The sequence below is a fragment of the Mustela nigripes genome, chromosome 3 (genome assembly GCF_022355385.1).
Source record: "Mustela nigripes isolate SB6536 chromosome 3, MUSNIG.SB6536, whole genome shotgun sequence".
Taxonomy (NCBI): Eukaryota; Metazoa; Chordata; class Mammalia; order Carnivora; family Mustelidae; genus Mustela; species Mustela nigripes.
The window spans coordinates 114,245,711-114,271,444 of NC_081559.1; the positions used below are offsets into that span (position 1 = coordinate 114,245,711).

The following is a 25,734-nucleotide window of genomic DNA, read 5'->3' on the forward strand; positions in this document are numbered from 1 at the left end:
AGTATCTTATGGTTTTTGGTGCAATTATAAATGGGATTGATTCCTTAATTTCTCTTTCTTTTGTCTCCTTGCTAGTGTATAGAAATGCAAGTGATTTCTGTGCATTGATTTTCTATCCAACCACTTTGCTGAATTCCTGTATGGGTTCTAGCAATTTTTAGGTGGAGTCTTTTGAGTTTTCCACTAAAGTATTATGTCATCTGTGAAGAGTGAGAGTTTGACTTCTTTGCCAGTTTGGATGCCTTTTATTTCTTTTTGTTGTCTGATTGCTGAGGCTAGGGCTTCTAGTACTATGTTGAGCAACAGTGGTGAAAGTGGACATCCCTCTCATTCATGTTCCTGACCTTAGAGGAGATGTTCTCAGTTTTTCCCCATTGAGAATGATATTTGCTGTAGGTTTTTTATAAATGGCTCTTATGATATTGAAATATGTTCCTTCTATCCCTGCACTGTGGATAGCTATATTTTATCAGATGCTTTTTCTGCATCAATTGAGAGGATCATATAGTTCTTATCCTTTTATTTATTAATGTGATGTATCACGTTGATTGATTGATTTGCAAATGTTGAATCCCACTTGGAGCTTAGTATAAATCCCACTTGGTCACGGTAAATAATCCTTTTTTTTAAAGGCTTTTTTATTTTTTTTATTTTTAAAGATTTTATTTATTTATTTGACAGAGAGAAATCACAAGTAGATGGAGAGGCAGGCAGAGAGAGAGAGAGAGGGAAGCAGGCTCTCTGCTGAGCAGAGAGCCCGATGCGGGACTCGATCCCAGGACCCTGAGATCATGACCTGAGCCGAAGGCAGGGGCTTAACCCACTGAGCCACCCAGGCGCCCTTAAAGGCTTTTTTAAATTAACCTGAGAGAGAGAGAGTGCACACACGCATGCATAGAGGGCAAATGAGAGGGAGAAGCAAAGAGCCCAATGTGGGACTCCATCCCAGGACCCTGAGATTATGTCCTGAGCCAATAGCAGACGTTTAACTGACTGAGCCACCCAAGCACCCCAGTAATCCTTTAATGGACTGTTGGATCATATTGGCTAGTATATTGGTGAGAATTTTGGCATTCTTGTTCATTAGGGATATTGGTCTGTAATTCTCCTTTTTGGTGTGGTCTTTGATTTTGGGATCCAGGTAATGCTGGTCTCAAGAGATTGAGTTTGGAAGTTTTCCTTTTTTTTTTTTCCCCCTTCCTTTCTTTCCTTCTTTTTCTTTTTTTTTTTGAAACCGCTGAAGAATAGGTAGTAATTCTTCTTTAAATGTTTAGTAAAAATCCCCTGAGAAGTCATCTGGTCCTGGACTCCTGTTTGCTGGGAGTTTTTTGATTACTGTTTAAATTTCCTTGCTGCTTATGGATCCGTTCAGATTTTGTATTTCTTCCTGGTTCAGTTTTGGTAGTTTATATGTTTCTAGGAATGCATCCATTTCTTCCAGATTGCCTAATTTGTTGGCATATAGCTGCTTATAGTATGTTCTTAAAATTGTTTGTATTTCTTTTGTGCTGGTTGTTACAGCTCCTCTTTCATTCATCTCTTTGGGTCCTTTTTCTTTTATTTTTAATACATCTGGCTAGGGTATTTTCCATCTTATTAATTCTTTCAGTGTACGAGCTCCTAGTTTTGCTCTTCTGTTCTACTGTTCTTTTGGTTCCTATTTCACTGATTTTTGCTCTAATCTTTATTATTTCACTTCCCCTACTGGGTTTAAGCTTTAGTTGCTGTTCTTTTACAGCTTGTTTATGTGTAAGGTTAGGTTGTGTATTATATTTGAGACTTTTCTTTATATCTTGGGAAAAACCTGTGTTGGTATGTATTTCCCCCTTAGGACTGCATTTGCTGCATCCCTAAGGATCTGAACTGTTGTGTTTTCATTTTCATTTGATTCCTTGAAATTTTTAAAAAATTCTTTAATTTCCTCTTTGACCCGTTCATTCTTTAGTAGGATGCTCTTTGAGCTCCAAGTATTTGTGTTCCTTCCAAATTTTCTGTTGTCATTGACTTCAGGTTTTAAAACATTGTGGTCTAAGAACATGCAGGGAATAATCCCAGTCTTTTGTTACCAGTTGAGACCTGATTTGTGACCTAGTAAGTGATCTATTATGGAGAATGTTCTGTGTGCACTTGAGAAGAATGTGTACTCTGTTGCTTTAGGGTGAAATGCTTTGAATATATTTGTGAAGTCCATCTGGCCATGTGTGTCCTGCAAAGCCCTTGTTTCCTTGTTGATCTTGTGCTTAGATGATCTGTGCCTTGCTGTGAGTGGGCTGTTAAAGTTCCCAACTCTTTTTGTATTATTGTCAGTGTGTTTTTTAATTTTGTTATTAATTGGTTTATATAATTGACTGATCCCAAGTTAGGGCAAGAAATATTTATAGTTGTTAGATTTTCTTGTTGGATAGACTGTTTTTTCATGATATAGTGTCCTTCATCTCTTTTTACATTCTTTGGTTTAAAATCTAGTTTGTCTGATATAAGAATTGCTACTGCAGCTTTCTTTTGATGTCCATTAGCATGATAAATGGTTCTCTACCCCCTTACTTTCAATCTGGGTGTCTTAGGGTCTAAAATGAGTCTCTTGTAGATAGCTATTGATTGGTCTTGTGTTTTTTCCCATTCTGATACCCTGTGTCTTTTCATTGGAGCATTCAGTCTATTTACAGTCAGAGTAATTATTAGAAGATATGACTGTAATGCCATTTTATTACCTGTTAAGTCCCTGGTTCTGTAGATTGTCTCTGTTCCTTCCTGGTCTTTGTTACCTTTTGGGATTCCTTTTTGCTCAGTTGGATCCCCTTTAATATTTCTTGCAGGGCTGAGTTAATGATCACATATTCTTTTAGCTTCTGATTGTACTGGGTGCTTTTTATCTTTCTATTTTGAATGACATCCTTGCTGGATAAAGTATTTGTGGCTGCATATTTTTCTTATTTAGTACCCTGAATATATCATGCCAGTCCTTTCTGGTTTGCCATGTCGTTGTGGACAGATCCCCTATCAGCCTTATGTGTCTAATCTTGGAGGGTAAGGACCTCTTCACTCTAGTTGCTTTTAGGATTTTCTCTGTATCTCTGAAATTTGTAAGTTTCACTATGATATGTTAGTGTGTTGAGGTATTTTTGATTTTGAGGGGTGTTCTTTGTGCCTCCTGGACATGAATGCATGTTTCCTTCTCTGGATTAGGGAATTTATCAACTCTAATTTGTTCAAATAAATTTCTGCCCCATCCTCTTTCCTCATTTTATGGGACCCCATTATTTAAATATTATTATAATTTATGGTATGATTGATTTCTCAAGGTTTCCCCTCATGATCCAGTAGTTACTTTGCTCTTTTTCTCAGCTTCCTTACATTTCATCGTTTTGTCTTCTATATCACTCTCTCTTCTGCTTTGATAACCCCAGCAGTTAGAGCCTCCATTTTTTGCTACCTCAGTAATAGCATTTTTAATTTCTGTTTGATTAGATTTTAGTTCTTGTATTTGTACAATAAGAGATTCTCTAGTGCCTTTATGTTTTTTTCAAACCCAGGTATTATCTTTATGATCGTTGTTTTGAATTCTAGTTTTAACATCTTACTTTTATCCATATTGAATCAATCTGTGCAGAGCATACTACCTCTAGTTTTTTCTTATGCTGTGAATTTCTCTTTCTAGTCGCTTAGTCCAGAAAAGAAAGGAGTAATGGAGGAGAAAGAAAAAAGAAAGAAAAAGAAAGAAGAGCAAAAACAGCAATAATAATATCAAGAATCACAACAATATCTTTAGGATGTATTCTGCTATATGCTGTGTATTCTGTGCTGTTGTGTTTTTTCTGCTCTTTCCCACTGGTCCTTCCTCTGTAGAATTCCTCCTTGCTTGTAGTCGGGAATGTTTGTTCTTTAAGTAGCTGTGCTTTTGATTTGTTTGTGAAGTTAATCTGGAAACTGATGTTTCAAAGCTTTCTTTATAAATGTAGGGATTTGTGTTGGTTTTCTGAGGGAGAGGTCTGCTTTGCTGGTTCACAAGCTGACTTGCCATCATAAAGTTGCTCCTGTCAAAACAAACTGAGGGTTGCTGTGGGGGAGGAGGGTAGGGAGAGGGTGGTCGGGTTATGGACATTGTATGTGCTATGGTGAGTGCTGTGAAGTGTGTAAATCTGATGATTCACAGACCTGTACTCCTTGGACTAATAATACATTGTATATTAATTAAAAAAAAAAAAAAGGACGCTCCTATCACTTGGGGTGGGAGGTTAGTGTAGGGGACTCAAACCTTCACTGGAGGAGTTCTGTTTCTCTCTATAATCTGTGCTCTGTGCTGGTGGGTGAGATGAGGGAGGGGTGTTGGAAGAAGTAGAATATGGTGTCACATCACCCTTTTGTCCCTGTGGAGCAGAACTCCTGGCAACCACTGCTCGGGAGGCCCTCTTGAGCAATCTCCTGTGACCCAGGCCCTCATCAGTTCCCTGCCCTAACCTATTTGTGTCCAGGTTCTTGGCATGCCCAGAGCCACAGATCTCCTGTTTTTTTTTACCTCTGGCCAGTGGCTGGGATTCAAAATTCCAAGGTTTAAAGGGCCAGGTATTATGTGTGCCCACTCCCATTCCCCATGGTTGGGAGCCTTGTCCAGCACCATCCAGTCCCCTAAAAGCCATTCCACAGTATACCTCCAGAGACTGGAGTTTATTGTGATGCCCAATGAGAATCCGGAGCCAAGTTATCACTCATCTGCACTCCACTCAGTCCACTACTCTTCTTTGTCCCAGGGAAGCCATCGCAGATGCTTGAATCTAGTGTGGCAGATAGCAAAATGTGGCCACCAGGTTACCTGCGATCATTAAAATCTCTGGGCTCGGGGCACCTGGGTGGCTCAGTGGGTTAAAATCTCTGGGCTCTGCACTTTCAGTCCTAGAAAAGCTGCTGATCATCGGGCACACAGAGTAAGTATTTTGTGGCTCCCACCATAAAGTTAAACGTTTTTCTGCCATCTGCATGCCCCTCTGACCCCATTCGGGGTTCTACTCAGTGGCTCACTAGCTGTCCCTTTGTCACTGGAGAGGGCATATGTGCTCCTCCAAACGCTCTCCAGGAAGGGGAACAATCTCTCTCCCTGAACAACCCAGAAAATAAATACAAACAGGAAGAAGTTCGTATTTAATGTTTTACAAAGAAGTATGAATAGAATCTAATGTAAATTAATTATCAGATTTATTTACACCACTATCCAATTCTTCATGATAACTTTACTATTGAAACAAAAGAACGTAGATAGAAACTTAGTGATTGTGAAAAAGAAAAACAAACAAAACAATTTTCTACCTTGTTTATTCTACACCGTGCATAGCTGTGCTCACAGAAGTGGCTTCTTTCACTTCTTCACTGTGCAAGAATCTTGTGTATAAAATTGAACCTGCCTAGAAACTGAGGAAGAATAGAAGTGATGGGTTCATATCCTAATGCATTGTTATACAGTTCAAATGGTGCATCTACAAGCGAATAATTTTTAGGAACTGCAAACAAGGCTTTCTCTTTGATGTTGAACTGAAAACAACTTATTATGTTGTTTACATTTTGTAACATGTGCAGGAATATATGGATACCAAGGAGGTTAAGAATTTTGTCTCTAGCAGTTACCAATGCAGTCATCAATGACCCAGTCTTGTAGGACTCCATCTTGATGACCCAGTTTCTCTTCATTAAGTGTTTCAGACCTTCAGCTTCATCTTCTGGATTAACCACCAGGTAATTTGAAGAAAGTTGTCCACAGCTGTACCAGTAACCCATGCAGTAGCTGATGCTCATGTACAATCAGAACCCCTTCTACAGTCCTTCTCATTCCAATTTTATCAGATTCCTCCCTCATGTGCTGAAATCTGGCTGCAACAGAGCTGTCCTCATAGAGGCTCTCTTTTGTACCCAAGTATAGTTTGTAAGAGTACAGGTTAATGGTGCACTCCATAGTGAGGGGCTTGGTCTGTTGGATATACTTCTTGCTGAACTGGTTGACATTCCCCACTCCATCCCCGCCAGGGTCAACTGCTTTATGAGCGATTGTGTGGCACCATGGACATGCTGGGGAGCTCGAGTACTGGTGGCAAAAGGAAGTGGAGCAGGCAGGGAGACATTCCCTGTGCTAGTAGCCATAATTTTGCATCCACGTCAGCAGATGGCACCTGCCATTATCATGAGAGTGCAAGAAGAGGCGAAAGCACACCTGTTACAGTATTTTAAAGTCTGGTTTGTCTGATAAAAGTATTGCTGCTCTGATATTCTTTCGACATTCATTTGCATGATAAAAGTTTCTCCATCCCCTTTTGTTCAATCTCACATGCCTTTAGGACTAAAATTGGTCTTTTGTTGGCAGCATATTGATAGGTCATTTTTTTTTTTAAGATTTTATTTATTTATTTGACAGAGAGAGATCGCAAGTAGGCAGAGAGGTAGGCAGAGAGAGAAAGAAGGAAGCAGGCTCCCTGTCAAGCAGAGAGCCCGATGTGGGGCTCGGTCCCAGGACCCTGAGATCATGACCTGAGCCAAAGGCAGAGGCTTAACCCTCTGAACCACGTAGGTGCCCGATAGGTCTTTTTTTTTTTTTTTAAATCCATTCTGTTACCCTGTGTCTTTTGATTGATTCAGTTCATTTGCATTCAGGGTAATTATTGATAGATATGTATGTAGTATTGTGTTATTAGTTATATTGTTTCTGGAGATTTTTTCTGATCCTTTCTTGTCTTTGTCACTTTGAAGAGAGTTCCTCTTTAATATTTCTTGTAAGGGTGATTTAGTGATCATGAACTCCATTAGTTTTTGTTTGTTGGGAAACTGTTTCTCTTTTTGAGGTCAAAGTCACTTGAATTATGGGATTTTAGTGCTTGATGGAATGTTTGAGGTCATGCTGTTAAATGCCTGCATTTTACATGTGAGGATATGGAGATTCAAATATTTCATTCCTTGGACATTTTAATAGCTATTTACCAGCCATTATTCTTAGAATTATAAAATCTATGGTGGAAGAGGTCCTTAAAAAGATGTCTAGTATAACAGCCAATCACTTGTTCAGGTGTTAAGTAATTTGCTCCAGTATACACTAGATAAGACCTTTGTCTCAAACTTTCACTTCTCTTTGTTTATACTGGGCTCTTTCAATTCTATTATTTCTTTTTGTGATAGGGTACCAGGGACTTAATTTGCTTTATGGCCACTTTTGCCATTATCTCTCAAGGATTTCTGAAGACAGTGACCACAAGTCACCTTAGTATTTCACTTGTTTTGTTTCTTTAATAGTATTAATACTGTTATAGTCCACTAAATGGTCAGAGTGCCAGAACCTACTTCAGGTTTATATGTTGTGTTTATATGTATATGCTCACATGTACATATTAAAATTCTAATATATTTTTGTTTTCTGTTCCCTATTTTTTTGGTACCTGGAGGGTACAATTTATTTTTCCAGTGCAACTCTGATTTCTTTTACCGTTTTGTTAGAATTCTTAACATTCCCCTTTTATACTCTGGCTGTTTCTTCAAACATAGCTCCTCAGGTATGGATGTATATTCTATGTTACTTCCTAATATTTAAAAGTGAAAATTCTTCCTCTTTTTTTTTAATTTAAGGTTTTATTTATGTATTTGTCAGAGAGAGAGGGAGAGAGGAAGTGAGCGTGCACAAGCTGGGGGAGCTGCAGGTAGAGAGAGAAGCAGGCTCCCCACTGAGCAGGCAGATTGACTCAGGGCTCTATCCCAGAAACCTGGAATTGTGACGTGAGCTGAAGGCAGACGCTTAACCGACTGAGCCACTCAGGCATCCCCCCAAAATTATTCTTAAATCCAAACTTTGTTTTATCTAATTAGTCATTCTTTACCTCTTCTTTATAATAGTCTCATTTGTGGCTTCTGTTTTGAACTGTGATGTACACCTCCTCTTACCAAGTTCACTGTCTCTCTTGTGAGGAGTTAAGAGTTTTAGCCAGTAGCCCAGCTAGAGGTATTACTCCATGTAAGATCACTTTCATCTCTGACACCAACTTCAGTCTCCCACAGTCCTCAAAGCCAACCTCAAGCTTAATAATTCACTATAAAAAGACTCACAGAACTTGCTGGGAGCTATTATATCCATGGTTACAGTTTATTATAAGGAAAGGATGGAGATTAAAATAAGTCAAGGAAAGAAGCACGTAGTGCAGAATCCAGTAAAGGTCTCAGACATTGGAACTTTTCTGTTTTCTCTGGAGTCAGAATGGTTAATTTTCTGGTATGTACAGTGTCAATATCAAGGAAGCTCACCTGAGCCTTGGTGTTTCTATTGGGGGCTTTGATGTTGAGTGATTATTTGTGTCCTACCCCATTTATTGGTGAAACCTCATCCCCAATATGTTAGTGTTTGGACATGATACCTTTTGGAAGTGTTTAGGTTATGAGGATGGAGCTCTCATGAATGTCATTAGTGCATTTATCAAAGAAATTTGAGAGACATCCCCAATCCCTTCTGCCTTCTAAGGTTGTAGTCAGAAGATAGTATCAATTATGAAGTGAGCCTTCATTAGATATCACCAGCACCTGACACTGAATCTGTTGCTGCCTTGATCTTGGACCTTCTGTCCTCCAGAATTATGAGAAATAAGTATTTTGTTGTTTATAAGGCATGTAGTTTATGGTATTTTGTTAGAGCAGCCTGAATAGACTAAGACACCGTTTTGTGGGCATGGTGCCCACATAGCTGATCTCCATCTTTCATTTTTGCTCCTTCCATGTGTGACCCAGAGCCCCCATTATAATTCACATTGTCTTTTTGGTGTCACGAGTTCCCATGCTAACACTATAGGGTATGGCTAGCCCCCACCCTAAATCACACTGTTAGTCCAGTGTAACTGAGGTCATCAGGCAAAGAAAGATACCCTATCAGCCATGATATTTCAGGGTTTTAGGGATTATTTCCCAGAAGCGAACAACAAAGGCCAGACCTCATTTTGAGTAAGGTCAAATTCTTTATTATACATTTGCCTTCTCAGTTGTTTCCTAAGAAGTCTGTTACTCGTGGTTGTCTTTCTTTTCACACTTTGAGAGCCCACATTTTAACAAACAGAAATCCTCTTTTTCAATTCACAAATGTGTCTCACTAATGGACATTCAGTGTCCCCATTTTGAAATATTTGATTCCTGTCCTAACGCTTAAGGCTTGAATGAGAGAAGTTAAAGGATTTTTAGAATTAATCTTTCTATCCTTGATACTGCCTTATACTCAACATATCCATTGATCATACTTATATTTCTTGAGGACAGGGTTCATGATCTCTGTGTCTTCTGTGCTTAAACTATTATAAATTCCAGTTTGTTGAATTTAGTTTTCAATAATAATAAAAATATTTGAAATTCCATTTGCTTTTAACCACCAGAACAGCTGTATTTAGTTGTGCAGGTTGAGACCTGCAGTGCCCTTATCGACCCCATTCATAATTACGTCCTGAAAAATGTGTAATTTATTATGTTATTCTTCCAGCAGATGGTAATAAATAATATCTTTCCTAACAAAATATATTATGATAGTTTTCTAGTAGTTGGAAGTATAGTGACTTGAGTAGGAGGATCTTTTTCTCATTTGCAGAAAGATGTGGCCCTATTAAGACTATGGTCCTTCGGCTTAGACTAGCCTAGATTTTTTTTTTTTTTTTTTAAGATTTATTTGAGAGAGAGACAGTGAGAAAGAGCCTGAGAGGCGAGAAGGTCAGAGGGAGAAGCAGACTCCCCGTGGAGCTGGGAGCTCGATGCGGAACTCTATCCTGGGACTCTGGGATCGTGACCTGAGCTGAAGGCAGTTGCTTAACCAACTGAGCTACCCAGGCACCCCAAGACTAGCCTAGATTTTTATCCTGGCTTTGTCATTTATAGATGTATGATTTTAGATAATCTCTTCAACACTTAGTTTTATCTATAGCAAAGGATTGGTACTATTCATTTCAGTCTACTTTATCATCTAGAATCTTTATGAGGTAATACATATGACATTTGCTATTAGTGTCTGGTACCTACTAAATTGTCTTAGTCTATTAAGGCTGCCTGTAAAAAATACCATAGGCTGAGTGTCTATAAACAACACATTTATTTCAGTTCTGGAGCCTGGGAAGTTCAGGATGAAGGCAATGGCACATTGTGTCTGGTGAAGGCCTGTTTCTGAGTTCATAGGCAGCCACACATAGTGGAATAAACAGAAGAAGGGATCTCTTCTTAATCCCATTCATGAGGCCTCCATTCTCATCACTAAATCACCTCCCAAAGTCCTTATCTTCAAACATTACCACAGTAGGGGTTAGGTTTCAACATATAAATTATTGGGGGGATATAAACATTCAGGCTAACTAAATAATTGTGCCTGTCTTCATTGGAGCTTTTCCTTTAGTAGTGTGTGATTACAGAATTATGTGTGAGGTACTTTAAATTAGGTAAGAGACTTAGTTGAGAGACTGGCTAGCACCTTTTTAAGTGATTGTTCTTAAGTTAAAGTCTGTTTTATTTTATTCAGACTTCCTGTTTTAAAAAGTAAAAAGGTTAGTATAAACCATATGGCAGAGATTCTGCTAGTGGACTTTGAGGGAATGAGGAACAGAGACTTGAATTGAGAGCCTTTCCAGGGATTTTGATGATATCCTATCTTTGTATAAGCTCAAGCCTATCAAAGTCTAAGTGTATAGGTTGCTGTGCCTCAACTTGCTAACAGTGAGGAGGCAGGGAATCCTGCTTTTGATTGGGGAATGGTTAATAAAATAAAACTGGACCCAGACTGTCATACATTAGCAGTTGTCATTATTTTTGTCTTTTAAACTCTTGGATTAAGGGTGCCTGGGTGGGTTAGTCCATTAAACATCTGCCTTTGACTCTGTTCATAATCCTGTCCTGGGATTGAACCCCACGTCAGGCTCCCTGCTCAGCAGGAGAGTTTGCTTCTCCTTCTCCTTCTCGCTATGCCCCTCCCTGCCTCAAATAAATAAATAAAATCTTTAAAAAAAAATCCTTGGATAAAGAGTCATATCAAGTGTGTAAGGGATTGGGAAGGGAGAGGATGATGTAGGCAGCCTGGCATGGGAAATTGGTGTTTCTAGCATAGGAATTTTTCATTTCAGAAAAAAAAAAAAGTTTCAGACAAATGGTGTTCTGATCTGGTATACAGTGTGAATGGAAAATAGGTCTGCATTGCATTTCTTTTCAAATGTTGAAAATAAAACACATCACCGTATTTCCAATATTGTTAACATTAAGAAGTTCCACATCAGGCAAATGAAAACAAGAGTGCCAGATTGCCAGATGTTAGAGTTCTAGATTCAAAGTTTTTTAGAATACCAATGGTAAATTAGTCTGGGTTGTTTAATTAGTTTGGGTGTTTTAAAATACCAAAAGCAGGTAATTATTTTACTGTGAGTCCAAGCATAAGTGGCATATTTCTGGCATTTACAATTTAGGCCATAGTAATCTTTAATTTGAAAATATATGAAGGCTATACAAAATACGGCAACTAGGTCTTTGCTTTATTTTCTCTGATGACAAAATAAGAAATGAATTTAAACTGGTACCTGATTCAAGGCTTTTTTGACTGAACATTTTAAAACCATTGGAATGGTTATGGGTTCTTTCCTGAAAGTCGTCTAAGAATGGAAAAGATAATCAAGGTTTTAGTACAGACATGGACATCCTTAAATGGAGCAATGATTGAGGTAACCTCTAGACTTATTTAGCATGCATTGCAAGTATATATTCTGCAAATAATGGATAAACCAGCTCGTTGTAGAAGCTAGTTCTTTTAGAACTTGTCACATATAGAACATAAATTATAAATGAAGTCCTGGTTTTAGGTAGATAGAAGATATTAACCCAACATAACACATGAAAATAACATTTTGAGTGTTGACAATAAAAGTTCGATAGGAAGTAGTATGTAACTAATTCCCAAAGGAATAATTTCAAGGAGGATCACTGAGGGCTATAAGGTTCCTGAAGATTCCTGAAGAAAGTAATCCTTGAGTGAGGTTTTGAGGGGCCCATCTGGTCAGACTGAAGATATTGAAAAGACAGGCTGGCAGGAAACAATGTATGGATAAAGTTACTATGAACCTTACAGTCAGTTTTCAAAAATTTCACTGTGCCTTGTGAACATTCATTTTACTTATAGACTTTTTTTTTCCTCAGCTTGTTCTAATACTTTTCTTATTCACTTATATCTTCATATCAGGAGAGTGGGGCTTTCTTAATTGGTATTGAAGACCTGCAATTGCCTGACCAGCCTAGGAGAAAAATAAGGCAAGTGTATTAGTCGCAGGGCTGTAGCTTATGGAATAGTGATGTTGACTGTAGAAATAGACTGGCCTATTCCACTGAGTTTTTCATTTAATTCCTTTATCTTAAACTTTGAGAGACCACAGAGTTCTAATCAGGAAGCTTCTTTTTCTTTTATGGTTTGAGATATTGAAGTAAGTAATTGGATTAAAGCAGTGTTTTTGTGAATCACAGCATGTGAAAATAAAGCATCCTTATAAAAAGGATCCTTATAAAAAGCACATTCCCATTTTAACTTGTGAATATTAATTACCTATTCTACCTTCTGTAATTGTACTCGTACTATTATGACCTACGATTGTTATTAGTAGCAATTGTCTTCATAATAGTCTTGAGGTTAATATGTTATCTCCATTTTACAGATGCAGAAACTGTGTCTTGAGAAGATAAATAATCTGACCCAGTGTTAATGTGACCAACAAGTAGCACAGTGCATTGACAGCATTCTGACAGCACAGCCTAAACCTGTGGTCTATAAAGACTTATGTGCTGCTTGTGAAATTGCCTTGATGTTTCTGTGCTCTGGGAGGGTAATAAATCAGGATATTTGGAACTAGGACTACCGTGGAAAATCTAGGACCTGTTGATAGCTATCACCAAAGTACATTTTTTCCTTCATGTGAGTCAAAACCAGCTTTCACCAGGAAACATTCCCTCATTAATTTGTTTTTGAGTCTGTCAGCCCAGTCTCAGCCTCCTTTTTCCTCCACTCTAATGCATATTCTTAGAACCTATGGTCATTGAAGGGGGAAAACTTTTTTAGCTGTATACCTTCAGAATGCTCAGTGAATCACTTCAGTTTGCGAGAAACATAAACTGAGTGCTATAGTTCAACTCATTAGCTAGTGAGTTGAAGTCTAGCTTAAACTGGACAAAGTTACAAAAGAGTGATGGGTAGACTTGCAGCTCACAGCAGCTGGGCACCTGGGTTGCTCAAGTAATCTAGCCTATAACCTGGAGCACAGCTTGTACCTCTGCTCACTTTCTCAGGTTTCTTCATATGGTATAGGACAAGGCTGCTGACTGCTTTGGGGTCACATCCTTGACCAAGTTGCGAAGAAGAGAATCTTTCCAGTAGCTTCAATTAGAAAAAGTCCTGGAGAGGCCCTCTGACTGATTCAGCTTGTGTCCTGTGGCATCCATGAATCAGTCAGTCACTGTGGCCCTAGGCTGATGTCTTGTGACTGACTGTGGCCAGGTGGGATGCCTAAAACTGTGGTAATGGGGGTGTGTTTTGTCACTATAAAATTAAAAAAAAAAAAAAAAAAGATGGCTGGGTGAGAAGGCCAATGAAACTGCCATTGTAAGTGCCTTCTCTGTGGCTGAGTAAACACTGGACAGAGATATATACATGTAAAGGGAGCTGTGTTACATTTGATGGATAAAGTTGAAATGTAGTATACTGAATTTCCCCTTAAACTTATGCCTACTGTCTGATTTACTTTAGATATCATTAGCATCTGTGAACCAATGATGATTAGTATGATAAGTAATTTACATATTCATTCAGTAATCATTTTAATGAGCACCTCTGTGGGGGGAGCATTGTGCACTGAGGTGATGAGATGATTAGGGATATGTCTCCTTCTGCTATTGTTCTAACAGAAGGAATAGAATATACTGGAGACATGATGGTTTCACACAAAGAGGTATGTATGGAGGTATTGGGGGGATATTTCAGGGAATAGAAGAGCATTGATCTGTAGCAGAGTAGGAGATACTGAAGGGAGTGGAGAGGTGATTTCCAGCAAAGAGTGCCATTTATACAGTTATGGTGGTAGAAATGTGCAGGGTCTGTTGAATGAAGGAGAACATGGGGGAGTGGAGGGGAAGGCTGAAAAGTAAGGTGGAAGTCCATGCTAACCAGAATCTAAACTTGGGCTCAGGCTTTCATGTTATCAGATTTATGGGAGAGTTTCTCTCACCACAGCCTGAGCCACTGGAGAGCAGGGTCTTTCTTGCTCATCTTGTATCCCTGAAGCCTAGCAGAGTGTCTGCATGCCCTGGGCACTCAATAAATGTTGACTGAAGAAAAGAACATCATATTTCTGTCATTTATATTGATTAGAGGGTTCCAGTCCCTAAAGAATCTGAAGAAGCAAAGCAAAAATCTGGAGAAGCAAAGGACCAGTCAAATGTAACCAAAGCAGTGAGTGACAGGCCTGAGAAATGTTCTATTATCTGAGGGAAGGAAAGACCTCTGAAGAAACAAATGGACAAATATTTGATAGAATGAGCTCTGAGCATCATAGTGCTTCCTCACCAGCTTGATTGAAACTTTAAATCTGAGGAACAGTCAAGTTCCTCAGACTTGAGGGTCCCTGAGTCCGTATCTCTTCTTAATGTAGGTAAATTCCTAGGTGCAAAACATTTATATTCTTCAAGTATATGGCTTGAGCCATTGGGGTTTATTTAGATACTCAAGAAAACTCCCCTTGGCATTCAGTTAGACATCTAATTTATTCCCCGAATTTATTAAATGATACCCCAAACAAATACTATTGAGAAACTTTCCAGGGGGAGCAGCAGCCCAAAGTTGTATGGTAGCATGCATTTCCTTTTTCAGGGAGTAAATTTTCAAAATGAATAAATAAAATTCATAATCATGGTGTACCTAAAGAAATGAAAAATGGCGCAGAGCAGTGATAAGAAGAAAAAGTGGTCTCTGAGGGGCTGGATGGTAATGCAATGGATCAATGAAATACCTTTTATGTTTTAACCACTTCAATTGCTTCCTTTTAAAGTTCTGCTCAAAGTATAGTTGATCTTCACCATTCAGTTTCTGTGTTTACAAATTCTCCTCTTTGCCCAAATTTATTTGTAATCCCCAAATCAATCCTGGTGGTGCTTTCAGAGTAATTTGTGGGCATGTGTAGAGCAGAAAAAAATTTGAGTCACTTGACGTTTAAGTAATCAGCTGATGTCGAACAAGGGTCTGTTCTGCCTGCTTATTTTAGCTCTTATACTGTAAACAGGTGTGTCCTTTCTTGGTCTACTTAATGCCCTGTTTTTCACAGTTTTGTGCTTTGTGTGATTTCACTGTGTAAAGGTGCCCCTGACTGTAGTACTGAAGTGCTATCTAGTTGTCCCTAAGTGCAGAACAGCTGTGATGCACCTTATAGAGAAAATTTGTGTTAGATCAGCTTTGTTCAGGTATGAGTTACAGTGCTGTTGGCTCTGAGTTCAATGTTAAAGAATAAACTATAAATATTAAATAAGGTGCTTTTAAGCAGAAGCACACATAAAATAAGGTTGTATACTGACAGGAATCAACCCTGTATTTCCCTTAGGAATAGTGGTTCAGTATTTGCTAATTCATTGTGGCGACTTTATCGAATGATAACTACTACAAAAATGAGAATTGACTATATTTCTCTTCTTTTTGCTGGGATCATCCTGGGCTTATATAGTTGTATTTTGCGTTTTTTCTCTCTTTTTTGGGTAACTTTTATTTTGACAGAATTTCAAACTTACAGAAAAGTTGTAATAATAGTGTAATGAAGTTTCTTATGGTGGAACTGAGAATAGGTTAAATAGTGTTCTCTGTAAACGCCTGTTGACCTGGAACTCCAGAATGTAGCTTTATTTGGAGATAAGACCTTGGCACATGTAGTTAGTTAAGATGAATAACAATAATGCCTATATGGCATTAGGGTTGGGCCCTAAATCCAATGACTTGTGAGGAGAGGAGATAACACAGAGAGATATGTAGGCAAGGTGGCCACGAAATGACAGAGGCAGAGACGGGAATGATGAAGCCACAATCCAAGGAAGGCAAGGATTGCTGGGAGGAAAAGGCCAGGAAAGATTCTTCCTTGCAGACTTCATTTCTAACACCTTCATTTTGGGCTTCTTGGCTCCAGAATTATGAGAATAATTTTGTGGTTTTTTTGTTTGTTTGTTTATAATTTTGTTGTTTTAAGGCACTGAGTTTGTGGTCATTTGTTACAGCAACCCTAGGGAACTAATACAACCCTTAACTCCATTTCACTAGTTTATTATTTTTTGCCTCTCTCTCTGTCTTTTCCTCATCCCCCCCCACTTCCTCTTTCTCTCTCTATGCATGTGTGTATCAATTTTTTTCTATACCTCTACCCCTAAATATTTATTTTGTAGACTGAGGATATTCTCTTACATAAGCATAGTATAATTATAAAAATAGAAAATTAAAAACTGATACAATATTATTATCTAGTCAACAGTTCATATTCAGATTTTATCAGTTGCCTAATAATGACATTTTTTCTCTGGTCCAAGATCCCATCCAGGATCGTACATTTCCTTTCCTTTCCATGCCTCTTTAATCTTCTGTTAATCTGAATTAGTTCTTTAGACTTTCTTTGTATTTCTTGACCTTGTCATTGTTGAGGTGTACAGTCCAGTTATTTTGGTCTTGTCTGATATTTTCCCCAGTTTAGATTTAGGTTATGCCTTTCTGGTAGGAATACCACGGGAATCTTGTGTTCTTCTCAGAGCCTCCTATCAAGAGGCACTTGATGCTGATTACTTGATTAAGGTGGTATCTGCAGGTTTCCCAACTTTAAAGTTACTGTTTCTCCCTTTGAAATTAGTAAGTAATTTGTGGGACGATGCTTAATGGGCATGTAAATATCCCCTGTATCATTAAACTGTCACCTAATAGGTTCAGCTTTCATTAATGGTTTTCCAATCCACTGTTTATATCAATGTAGACCCATATTTCTTTTTTTATTCAATAGGTTATAATCCTTTACTGTCATTATTTATTTGATGCAGGAATGTTCCACAGTTGGCCAGTGAGAGGCCATTCACCTATGCTCATGTGTCCTTATGACATGTTCTCATTCTTTGAGTGCTTTCTTACTCTCTGGTTCAAGATATTTCAGGGTCAATCATCTTGTACTTCCCTATTCCATCCCCCATGTCACCCATTTCTTTACATACCTGACGTGGGCTGATTTAATGCATTCAAAAGTATTCTGGAGTTAAGGACAAACAAAATGGCTCAAGAGACCAAATGTTATCTTCCTCTTTATTTTCTGTTCTAGTTAATGAAGCGAGTTTCTTCAGAGCTGCCAGGGGAAACTGCCACTAGTGGAGGGTAAATACCCTCTATCTTGAGGATAGATGCTTCTTCCTTTTGTAATTCTGCCCCACCAGACGAGTTTCTACATAAAGAGGAATATCCATAGGGGTCTTACATATTAAAATGCCATCAATGTTATGGCTGAATTTGTTTTTATGAATTTGTTCCCTCTTCCTTGGTACAGAAATTTTAATGGTATGTTGTAATCTTAATTCTTTTTTTTTTTTAACCACAATGGTATTGATTAGGGTTTTTTTGTGTTATTAGATGATCAACTCATAGTAGTTAACCTTAATTTGATTTGTGTTGCAAATTTAAAAGATTTTCCTTAAATAAAATGCAAATTTAAAATCTTATAAAATGAGTACATTCTTTTACAAATGTAGACATTTGTAAAAAAATAAAAATAAAAAAAGGAAAACTCACACAAAAACATTTAGGGAAATAAATCAGTGTTAGCACTGTTGCTAGATAAAACTTCACTCATTTTCTTCCCTTGAGTATCTTAACACACTCTTCTGTTTTTTTCTCATGTAAAGTTGCTATCAACATTCTATGATAAGGTAATTTTTATTCACTTGTAAATCATTTATTCCTTTTCCTAGATGTTCAAAGTGTTTGTTTAAAAGCCTGTTTTCTAGGATATATCTTGGTTTTGTTTGCTTCTGGGCTGATATTACCAGGTATGTGGTATGCTTCAATATGTAGTTTCCTTTTTTCTTTTTCTTTCTTTCTTTCATCAAGTCTCTTTTGTTATCCTTTAAGATTTCAGGAAAGTTTCTCTGGAATTGAAGTTTTTGATATTTTTTCTGTCCCATTATCTTGGTTTTCTTCTTCTTCAGGAATTGCTACTATCTGTATGTTGGATCACAAGAGAGACTTGATTGATCACTCTGTTTCTCTTGAATACTTTAAAATGCACTTTAAATTTTCCTCCTTATTACTTTCTTAAGATATTATCTGTGATAACTATGTGCTCTTGGATTCCTTCTAGTTTAGTCTTTTTTTCCTGAGCTGATTTTTTTTTCATGTTGATAGAATATTTTATTTTTTGTTTCAAGTTTTATTTAAATTCCAGCTAGTTAACATTCAGTGTAATATTTTCAGGAGTAGAATTTAGTGATTTGTCACTTATGTACAATACCGAGTGTTCATCACAAGTGTCCTTAATCTCCATCACCCATTTAACCCTTCCCCCCACCTAACTCCTCTCTAGAAACCCTCAGTTTGTTCTCTTTAGTGAAGAGTCTGTTTTATGGTTTGCATCTCTCTTTTTCTCCTCCCACTATGTTCATCTTTTTTTTTTTTTTTTTTAATTCCACATGAGTGAAATCATATGGTATTTGTCTTTCTCTGAGTGGCTTATTTCACTTAGCATAACAATTACTCTGGCTCTATCCATGTTGTTGTAAATGGCAAGATTTCATTCTTTTTGATGGCTGAGTAACATTCCATTGTGTGTGTGTGTGTGTGTGTGTGTGTGTATTCATTCCATTGTATGTACATTGTATATATATGTTTATATACCACATCTTCTTTTTCCATTCATCTGTGGACATTTGGGCTCTTTCCCTCAGGTGATTTTTTAACTTTATTCTACTGCTTAAGTTTTGTTACTTCATTTCTGACTTTTTATAATCTAAATGTGTTGTCTTATATTGAAATAGTAGGTTACACTTTTTCTGTTCTCTCAGCATGTCTTTAGTGTGCTTTCTTTGTGTGTTGGTATGTTATTCTGCTCCATTCTGTTTTTTCTAATTATAACTTTGTATTGGATTTGTATTGGATTTAACCTTGATCCCTGTCTATTGTCTATTTTTATGTTATAGTATCTGTGAATTTTTAGAAGAAGGCAGAATTCAAAAGAGCTTTTATAATTTCTGTTCTTTTCTTGTAGTTTGCAAAAATATTGCCACTTGTTTATTTAAATATCTTCTGGTTCAGTTCCCTTCCTACGCTCCATCTGAACCTTTTCTTTTCTTTATCTTTACTATCCCTGTGCTGCTGAGCAGATTTCACTGCCAGCAATTTCTCTGCAGTGTGACATCTGGTCCAAGAAGGTAGTCCTGGCTGACAAGTGCTAAGTGTCTTAAACTGCTCCTACTCCTTTGGATGTCCTTGGGACCTGTTTCAGGTACCATTTCATCCTCAGATTGCCTACTTCATATGAACACCACATGTGTATGTACTAAGATCCTCCTTTGTTCCTTCACTTCTCTCAGCTTTGCTTTCAGATAGAATCATATGCAGGACCTTTGGAGGGTTGAATATATTTGTCCTTACCTCTTTGTATTTTTGAATTTGTTCTCTGTGCAGTTTGTATGCTTTCTTGTTACTTTTTTTTTTACATGGGGATTCAGAGACATTCAAAAGCTATGCCTTCACCATTGCCATTCCTGGGTTCCCATAGTGTTAATTACTAATGTATTTTTAATGAAGTTGGTTTGGTTTTTTTTGTTTGTTTGTTTTATTTTGTTTTTCTTTAAAAACCATCTCCACAGAGAAAAAGAAATTGGGATACAGAATATCTATCCTTTCCAAGAGGGAGTCCACTAAAGTTCCGAAGAACAGGTCTCAGGACAGTGGGAGCAGCTGCTTCCCTCTCTGAAGCATGGCTCAGATGTGGAGAAGGATTTCAGGACACTTCTGGGACTCTGGTAAAGTAAAGGTCTTGAATGCCCATGGATACTTAGATTCCTGAGTATTTATGCCACTGTAATTATATTTCTTTGGAATTCCTTTCCTTATTTCAGGACACAGTAATTGGTCCCGTCTTCTTGTTTTTGTTTTTGTTAAACCAGAGAGAGAGAGAGAGAGAGAGAGAGAGAGAGCTCAAACAATCAGGGGAAGTGACGACAGGTAGAGGGAGAACCAGGGTCCCTGATGAGCAAAGAGCCCAGTGTGGGACTGGATCCCAGGACCTTAGGATCATGACCTGAGCTGAAAAGACAGACACATAACCCTCTCACCCACCCAGTTGTTCCCTTACAGCTTTGAATTCCTTTAGTAATTTTGGCAGGTTAGTAATCACATCTTCATGCCAGACCCAGCCTTTGTACTTCTTTGTAATGAAATCTTTGGGCATCCTACTCTTGATGAGAAGTATATTTATGAAATGCTTGTATACTCAGGATCTGTTGCCAACAAGATACTCTGGTTAGTTTTTGTATGTATGCTGATTTTGAAATGCTTACAGATATGTATAAAATGGAATACTATTATAAACTCTTAATGGTTAGTTCTTTGTTTAGATTCTGATAAAATATAAAAATACATATATGTATGAGGAATATGTGCTTTGGGAATACTTATTGGTTAATATCAATAAAAGAGGCATATTTTAAGGAGGGTATTGTTTAAGGCTTGGAGTATTTAAAAAAATATTTTTGGTTTTATCCCTTGTCACATAAATTACTACATTATCATCATTATTTTATTATTGTCATCTTCCTACAGTCATTAGCAGCTGAAAAGAAGATCATTACAGAAAAGAACCTCAAATTACCCCCTAGACCCAAGAAAGGTAATATTTTGTTGGTTTCTTGACAGAAAAGGCATAAGGCTAATATATCCTTCTTTGATTTATTTCCATAGTTTGGATAGACTGTATATTTATGGTTTAAAAACATCAAAATGTAAAAAGGTAATTTTTGAGAAATCTCTGATCTTTGTCACCATCTACCCCATTTTTTCCTTGCCTCCCATAGATAATAAAATTTTTTACATATCCTTCCTGGCTTATTCTTATGAGCAGAGCTCAGTAGGTTAGCTTAGGCTCCCAGGATTTTAAAAAATTCTAATTTGGGAAATATGGTTCTGAACTATGATAAAAGGATTATCATATTTCAGGCAGTGAAATTCTTACTTGGTGAATCAGTTAGGGAAAGCTTTCAGATATAGATAGTAGGAAACTTTCAGAGTGTTTGAAGAAATAGGGTTAAATTTATCTCCTGCAACAAGAAGTTTAGGGAGTCAGACCTGTTTTGAGTTCTGCAGCCTTAGTGTGGAGTTTATTCTTGTGGTTACGAGGTGGAAGCTAAGTTCTCTGGGCCTCGTTCTCAGGAGGGCTGTAAGTTGTGAGGATTTTCTCCAAGTGTACTTTTCTTTTGGGAAGGGATTCCCTCCCCAGGACCTCTACCATTGGCCAGAACCTGTTATATAGGGCCACTCTACAAAAGGGACTTCAGTGAAATTAAAGATTTTTAAATATCTATATTGCTGCTTAAATAAAATTAGGTTTCTATTAGTAAGGAAGAAATACTAGGGGGACTGCTGGTTCTGCTGCCACACTTAGTGGGTAGGCAGGGAAAGTCCATGCTTGAGACCTTAAGAGATCTCTTTTGGCTCCCTGGGGTCCTGACTGTGTAATCTTGGGAAAGAAGGTAAACACACTAAGCCTCTGTTTCTCCATCTGGGAAATGCATAAAAGAATGTCGAACTTATTAGGTTATTGTAAACCAAAAAAAGTAAGAAAATGTCTATTTCAAAGGCTTGCACTTAGTAGTTGTTTAATTGATGGCAGTAATTGCCATGTCAAAAAGATGGCAAAAAGAGCTGTGTGAAAGCCTGCTAAAAATTATGCATACTGAGCAAACTTTCTGTGAATAAGAGCAATACAGTTATTTCACTAATATTTAGGGGGTTCTTTTTATGAAAAAAAAATGAAAATAAGATTTCGCCAATTCATAAATTCATAAAACACTGTGTAATAAACTGGTACATGTCCTTTGTAATTCCATAATCTTTTTAAAAAATTAACATATAATGTATTATTTGCCACAGGGGTACAGGACTGTGACTCATCAGACATACACATTTCACAATACTCACCATAGCACATACCCTCCCCAATGTCCATAACCCAACCACCATATCCCTACCTCCCCACACCCCTGGCAACCCTCAATTGGTTTTGAGAGATTAAGAGTCTCTTATGGTTTGTCTCGCTCCTGATCCCATCTTGTTTCATTTTTCCCTCCCTACTCCCCACAATCCCCCACCTTGCCTCTTAAATTCCTCATATCAGAAAGATCATATGATAATTGTCTTTCACTCATTGACTTACTTTGCTTAGCATAATACCCTCTAGTTCCATCCATGCCATTGCAAATGGCAAGATTTCATTTCTTTTGATGGCTGCATAGTATTCCTGTGTGTGTGTGTGTGTGTGTGTGTGTGTGTGTGTGTGTGTGTACACGTACATACCACATCTTTATCCATTCATCTGTTGATGGACATCTCGGATCTTTCCATGGTTTGACTATTACGGACATTGCTGCTGTAAACATTCGAGTGCACGTGCCCCTTAGGATCCCTGCATTTGTATCTTTAGGATAAATACCTCATAGTGCGATGCTGGGTCATAGGGTAGCTCTATTTTCAACTTTTTGAATGCTTTCCAGAGTAGCTGCACAAGCTTGCATTCCCACTAACAGGGGAGGAGGGTTCCCCTTTCTCTGCATCCTCATCAACATCTGTCGTTTCCTGCCTTGTTAATTTTAACCATTCTGTCTGGTGTGTGGTGGTATCTCACTGTGGTTTTGACTTATATTTCCCTGATGATGAGTGATGTTGAGCACTTTTTCATGTGTCTGTTGGCCATCTATCTGGATGTCGTCTTTGCCGAAATGTCTCTTCATGTCTTCCACCCACTTCTTTCTTTCTTTTTCTCTCTCACTCTTTCTTTCTCCCTTTCTTTCTTTCTTTCTTTCTTTCTTTCTTTCTTTCTTTCTTTCTTTCTTTCTTTCTTTCGTTTTCAAGATTTTATTTATTTATTTGAGAGAGAGACAGTAAGAGAGAGCACGACAGGGGAGAAGGTCAGAGGGAGAAACAGATTCCCTGTGGAACTGGAAGCCCAATGCGGGACTCAATGCTGGGACTCTGGGATCAAGACCTGACCTGAAGACAGTTGCTCAACCAATTGAGCCACACAGGAGCCCTTCTACCCATTTCTAGATTGGGTTATTTGTTCCTTGTGTGTTGAGTTTGATAAGTTCTTGATAGACTTTAGATACTAGCCCTTTATCTGATATGTCATGTGTGAATATCTTTTCCCATTCTGTCAGTTGTTTTGGTTTTATTGATTGTTTGTTTTGCTGTGCAAAAGCTTTTGAACTTGATCAAGTCCCAATAGTTCATTTTTGCCCTTGCTTCCCTTGCCTTTGGCGAAGTTTCCAGGAAGAAGTTGTTGTGGCTGAGGTCGAGGAGGTTGCTGCCTGTGTTCTTCTCAAGGATTGGTGGATTTCTGTCTCACATTTGAGGTCTTTTATCCATTTTGAGTCTGTTTTTGTGTGTGGTGTAAGGAAGTGGTCCAGTTTCATTCTTCTGCATGTGGCTGTCCAGTTTTCCCAACACCGTTTGTTAAAGAGACTGTCTTTTACCATTAGACATTCTTTCCTGCTTTGTCAAAGATGAGTTGACCATAGGGTTGAGGGTCCATTTCTGGGCTCTCTATTCTGTCTGTTCCATTGATCTGTGTGTCTGTTTTTGGGCCAGTACCTACTACCTTGATGATTACAGCTTTGTAATAGAGCTTGAAGTCTGGAATTGTGATGCAGCCAGCTTTGGTTTTCTTTTTCAACATTCCTCTGGCTATTCGGGGTCTTTTCTGGTTCCATATAAATTTTGGGATTATTTGTTCCATTTCTTAGAAAAGAGTTGATGGTTATTTTGATAGGGATTACGTTAAATGTATAGATTGCTTTAGGTAGCATAGACATTTTCACATTATTTGTTCTTCCGGTCCAACGGCATGGAACGTTTTTCCATCTTCCTCAGTTTCTTTCATGAGTACGTTATAGCTCTCTGAGTACAGATTCTTTGCCTCTTTGGTTAGGTTTATTCCTAGGTATCTTATGGTTTTGGGTGCAATTGTAAATGGGATAAAATCCTTAATTTCTCTTTCTTCTGTCTTGCTGTTGGTATATAGAAATGCAACTGATTTCTGTGCATTGATTTTATATCCTGACACTTCACTGAATTCCTGTTTGAGTTCTGGCAGTTTTGGAGTGGATTCTTCTGGGTTTTCCACATAAAGTATCATATCATCTGCAAAGAGTGAGAGTCTGACTTGTTTTTTGCCAATTCAGATGCCTTTTATTTCTTTTTGTTGTCCAATTACCAAGGCTAGGACTTCTAGTACTATGTTGAATAGCAGTGGAGATAGTGAACATCCCTACCCTGTTCCTGACCTTAGCAGAAAAGCTCTCAGTTTTCCCTGTTGAGAATGATACTTGCTGTGGGTTTTTCATAGATGCCTTTGATGATATTGAGCTGTGTACCCTCTATGCCTACACTGTGAAGAGTTTTGATCAAGAAAGGATGCTGTACTTTGTCAAAAGCTTTTTTTAAGCATCTACTGAGAGTATCATATGGTTCTTGTTCTCTCTTTTGTTAAGGTATTGCATTGCATTGATTGATTTGCGGATCTTGAATCAACCTTGCAGCCGTGGAATAAATCCCACTTGGTCATGGTGAATAATCCTGTTAATGTACTGTTGGATCCAATGGCTAGTATTTTGCTGAGAGTTTTTGCATCCGTGTTCATTAAGGATTTTGTTCTGTGATTCTCCTTTTTGTCTGTTTTTTGGGACCAAAGTAATGCTGGTTCTCATCAGATGAGTTGTGAAGTTTTCCTTCCATTTCTATTTTTTGAATAGTTTCAGGAGAATAGGTATCAATTCTTCTTTAAATGTTTGGTAGAATTCCCCTGGGAAGCCATCTGGCCCTGGGCTCTTATTTGTTGGGAGACTTTTGATGAGTGCTTCACTCTCCTTACTGGTTATGGGTCTGTTCAGGTTTTCTGTTTCTTCCTGGTTCAGTTTTGGTAGTTTATTTGTCTCTGGGAATGCATCCATTTCTTCCAGATTGTCAAATTTGCTGGCGTATAGTTGCTCATACTGTGTTCTTATAATTGTTTGTGTTTCTTTGGTGTTGGTTGTGATCTCTCCTCTTTCACTCATGATTTTATTAATTTGGGTCCTTTCTCTTTCCTTTTTGATAAGTCTGGCCAGGGTTTTATCCATCTTATTGATTCTTTCAAAGAACCAGCTCCTAGTTTCGTTGGTTTGTTCTCCGGTTCTTTTGGTTTCTATTTCACTGATTTCTGCTCTCATCTTTATTATTTCTCTTCTCCTGCTGGGTTTAAGACTTTCTTTGCTGTTCTTTCTCCAGCTCATTTAGGTGTAGGGTTAGCTTGTGTACTCGAGCCCTTGTTTCTTGAGAAAGGCTTGTATTACTATATACTTTCCTCATAGAACCGCCTTTGTGGTGTTCCAAAGATTTTGAACATTTGTGTTTTCATTTTGATTTGTTTCCGTGAATTTTTTAAATTCTTCTTTAATTTCCTGGTTGACCCATTCATTCAC

At 37.9% G+C, this 25,734-nt stretch overlaps 1 protein-coding gene and 1 pseudogene across 5 annotated transcripts in view; one reads left to right on the forward strand and one right to left on the reverse strand.

Moving 5' to 3' along the window:
• The window catches only part of SPIDR (scaffold protein involved in DNA repair), a 590,033-nt gene that overhangs the window by 61,476 nt on the left and 502,823 nt on the right, over window positions 1-25,734 (forward strand). For 2 of the 5 annotated variants that reach the window (XM_059394553.1, XM_059394556.1), the window contains exons 2-3: window positions 19,870-20,025; window positions 20,825-20,891. The exons of 1 other annotated variant lie outside the window; for it this stretch is intronic. In XM_059394553.1, coding sequence (XP_059250536.1) covers window positions 19,870-20,025; window positions 20,825-20,891 — 223 coding nt within the window. Of the gene's footprint in view, window positions 1-19,869; window positions 20,037-20,824; window positions 20,892-25,734 lie in introns of those variants that run through there. 2 more of the 5 variants (XM_059394554.1, XM_059394555.1) reach the window with 2 other exon arrangements.
• Window positions 5,359-7,193, reverse strand: LOC132013350 (cleavage and polyadenylation specificity factor subunit 5-like; annotated as a pseudogene).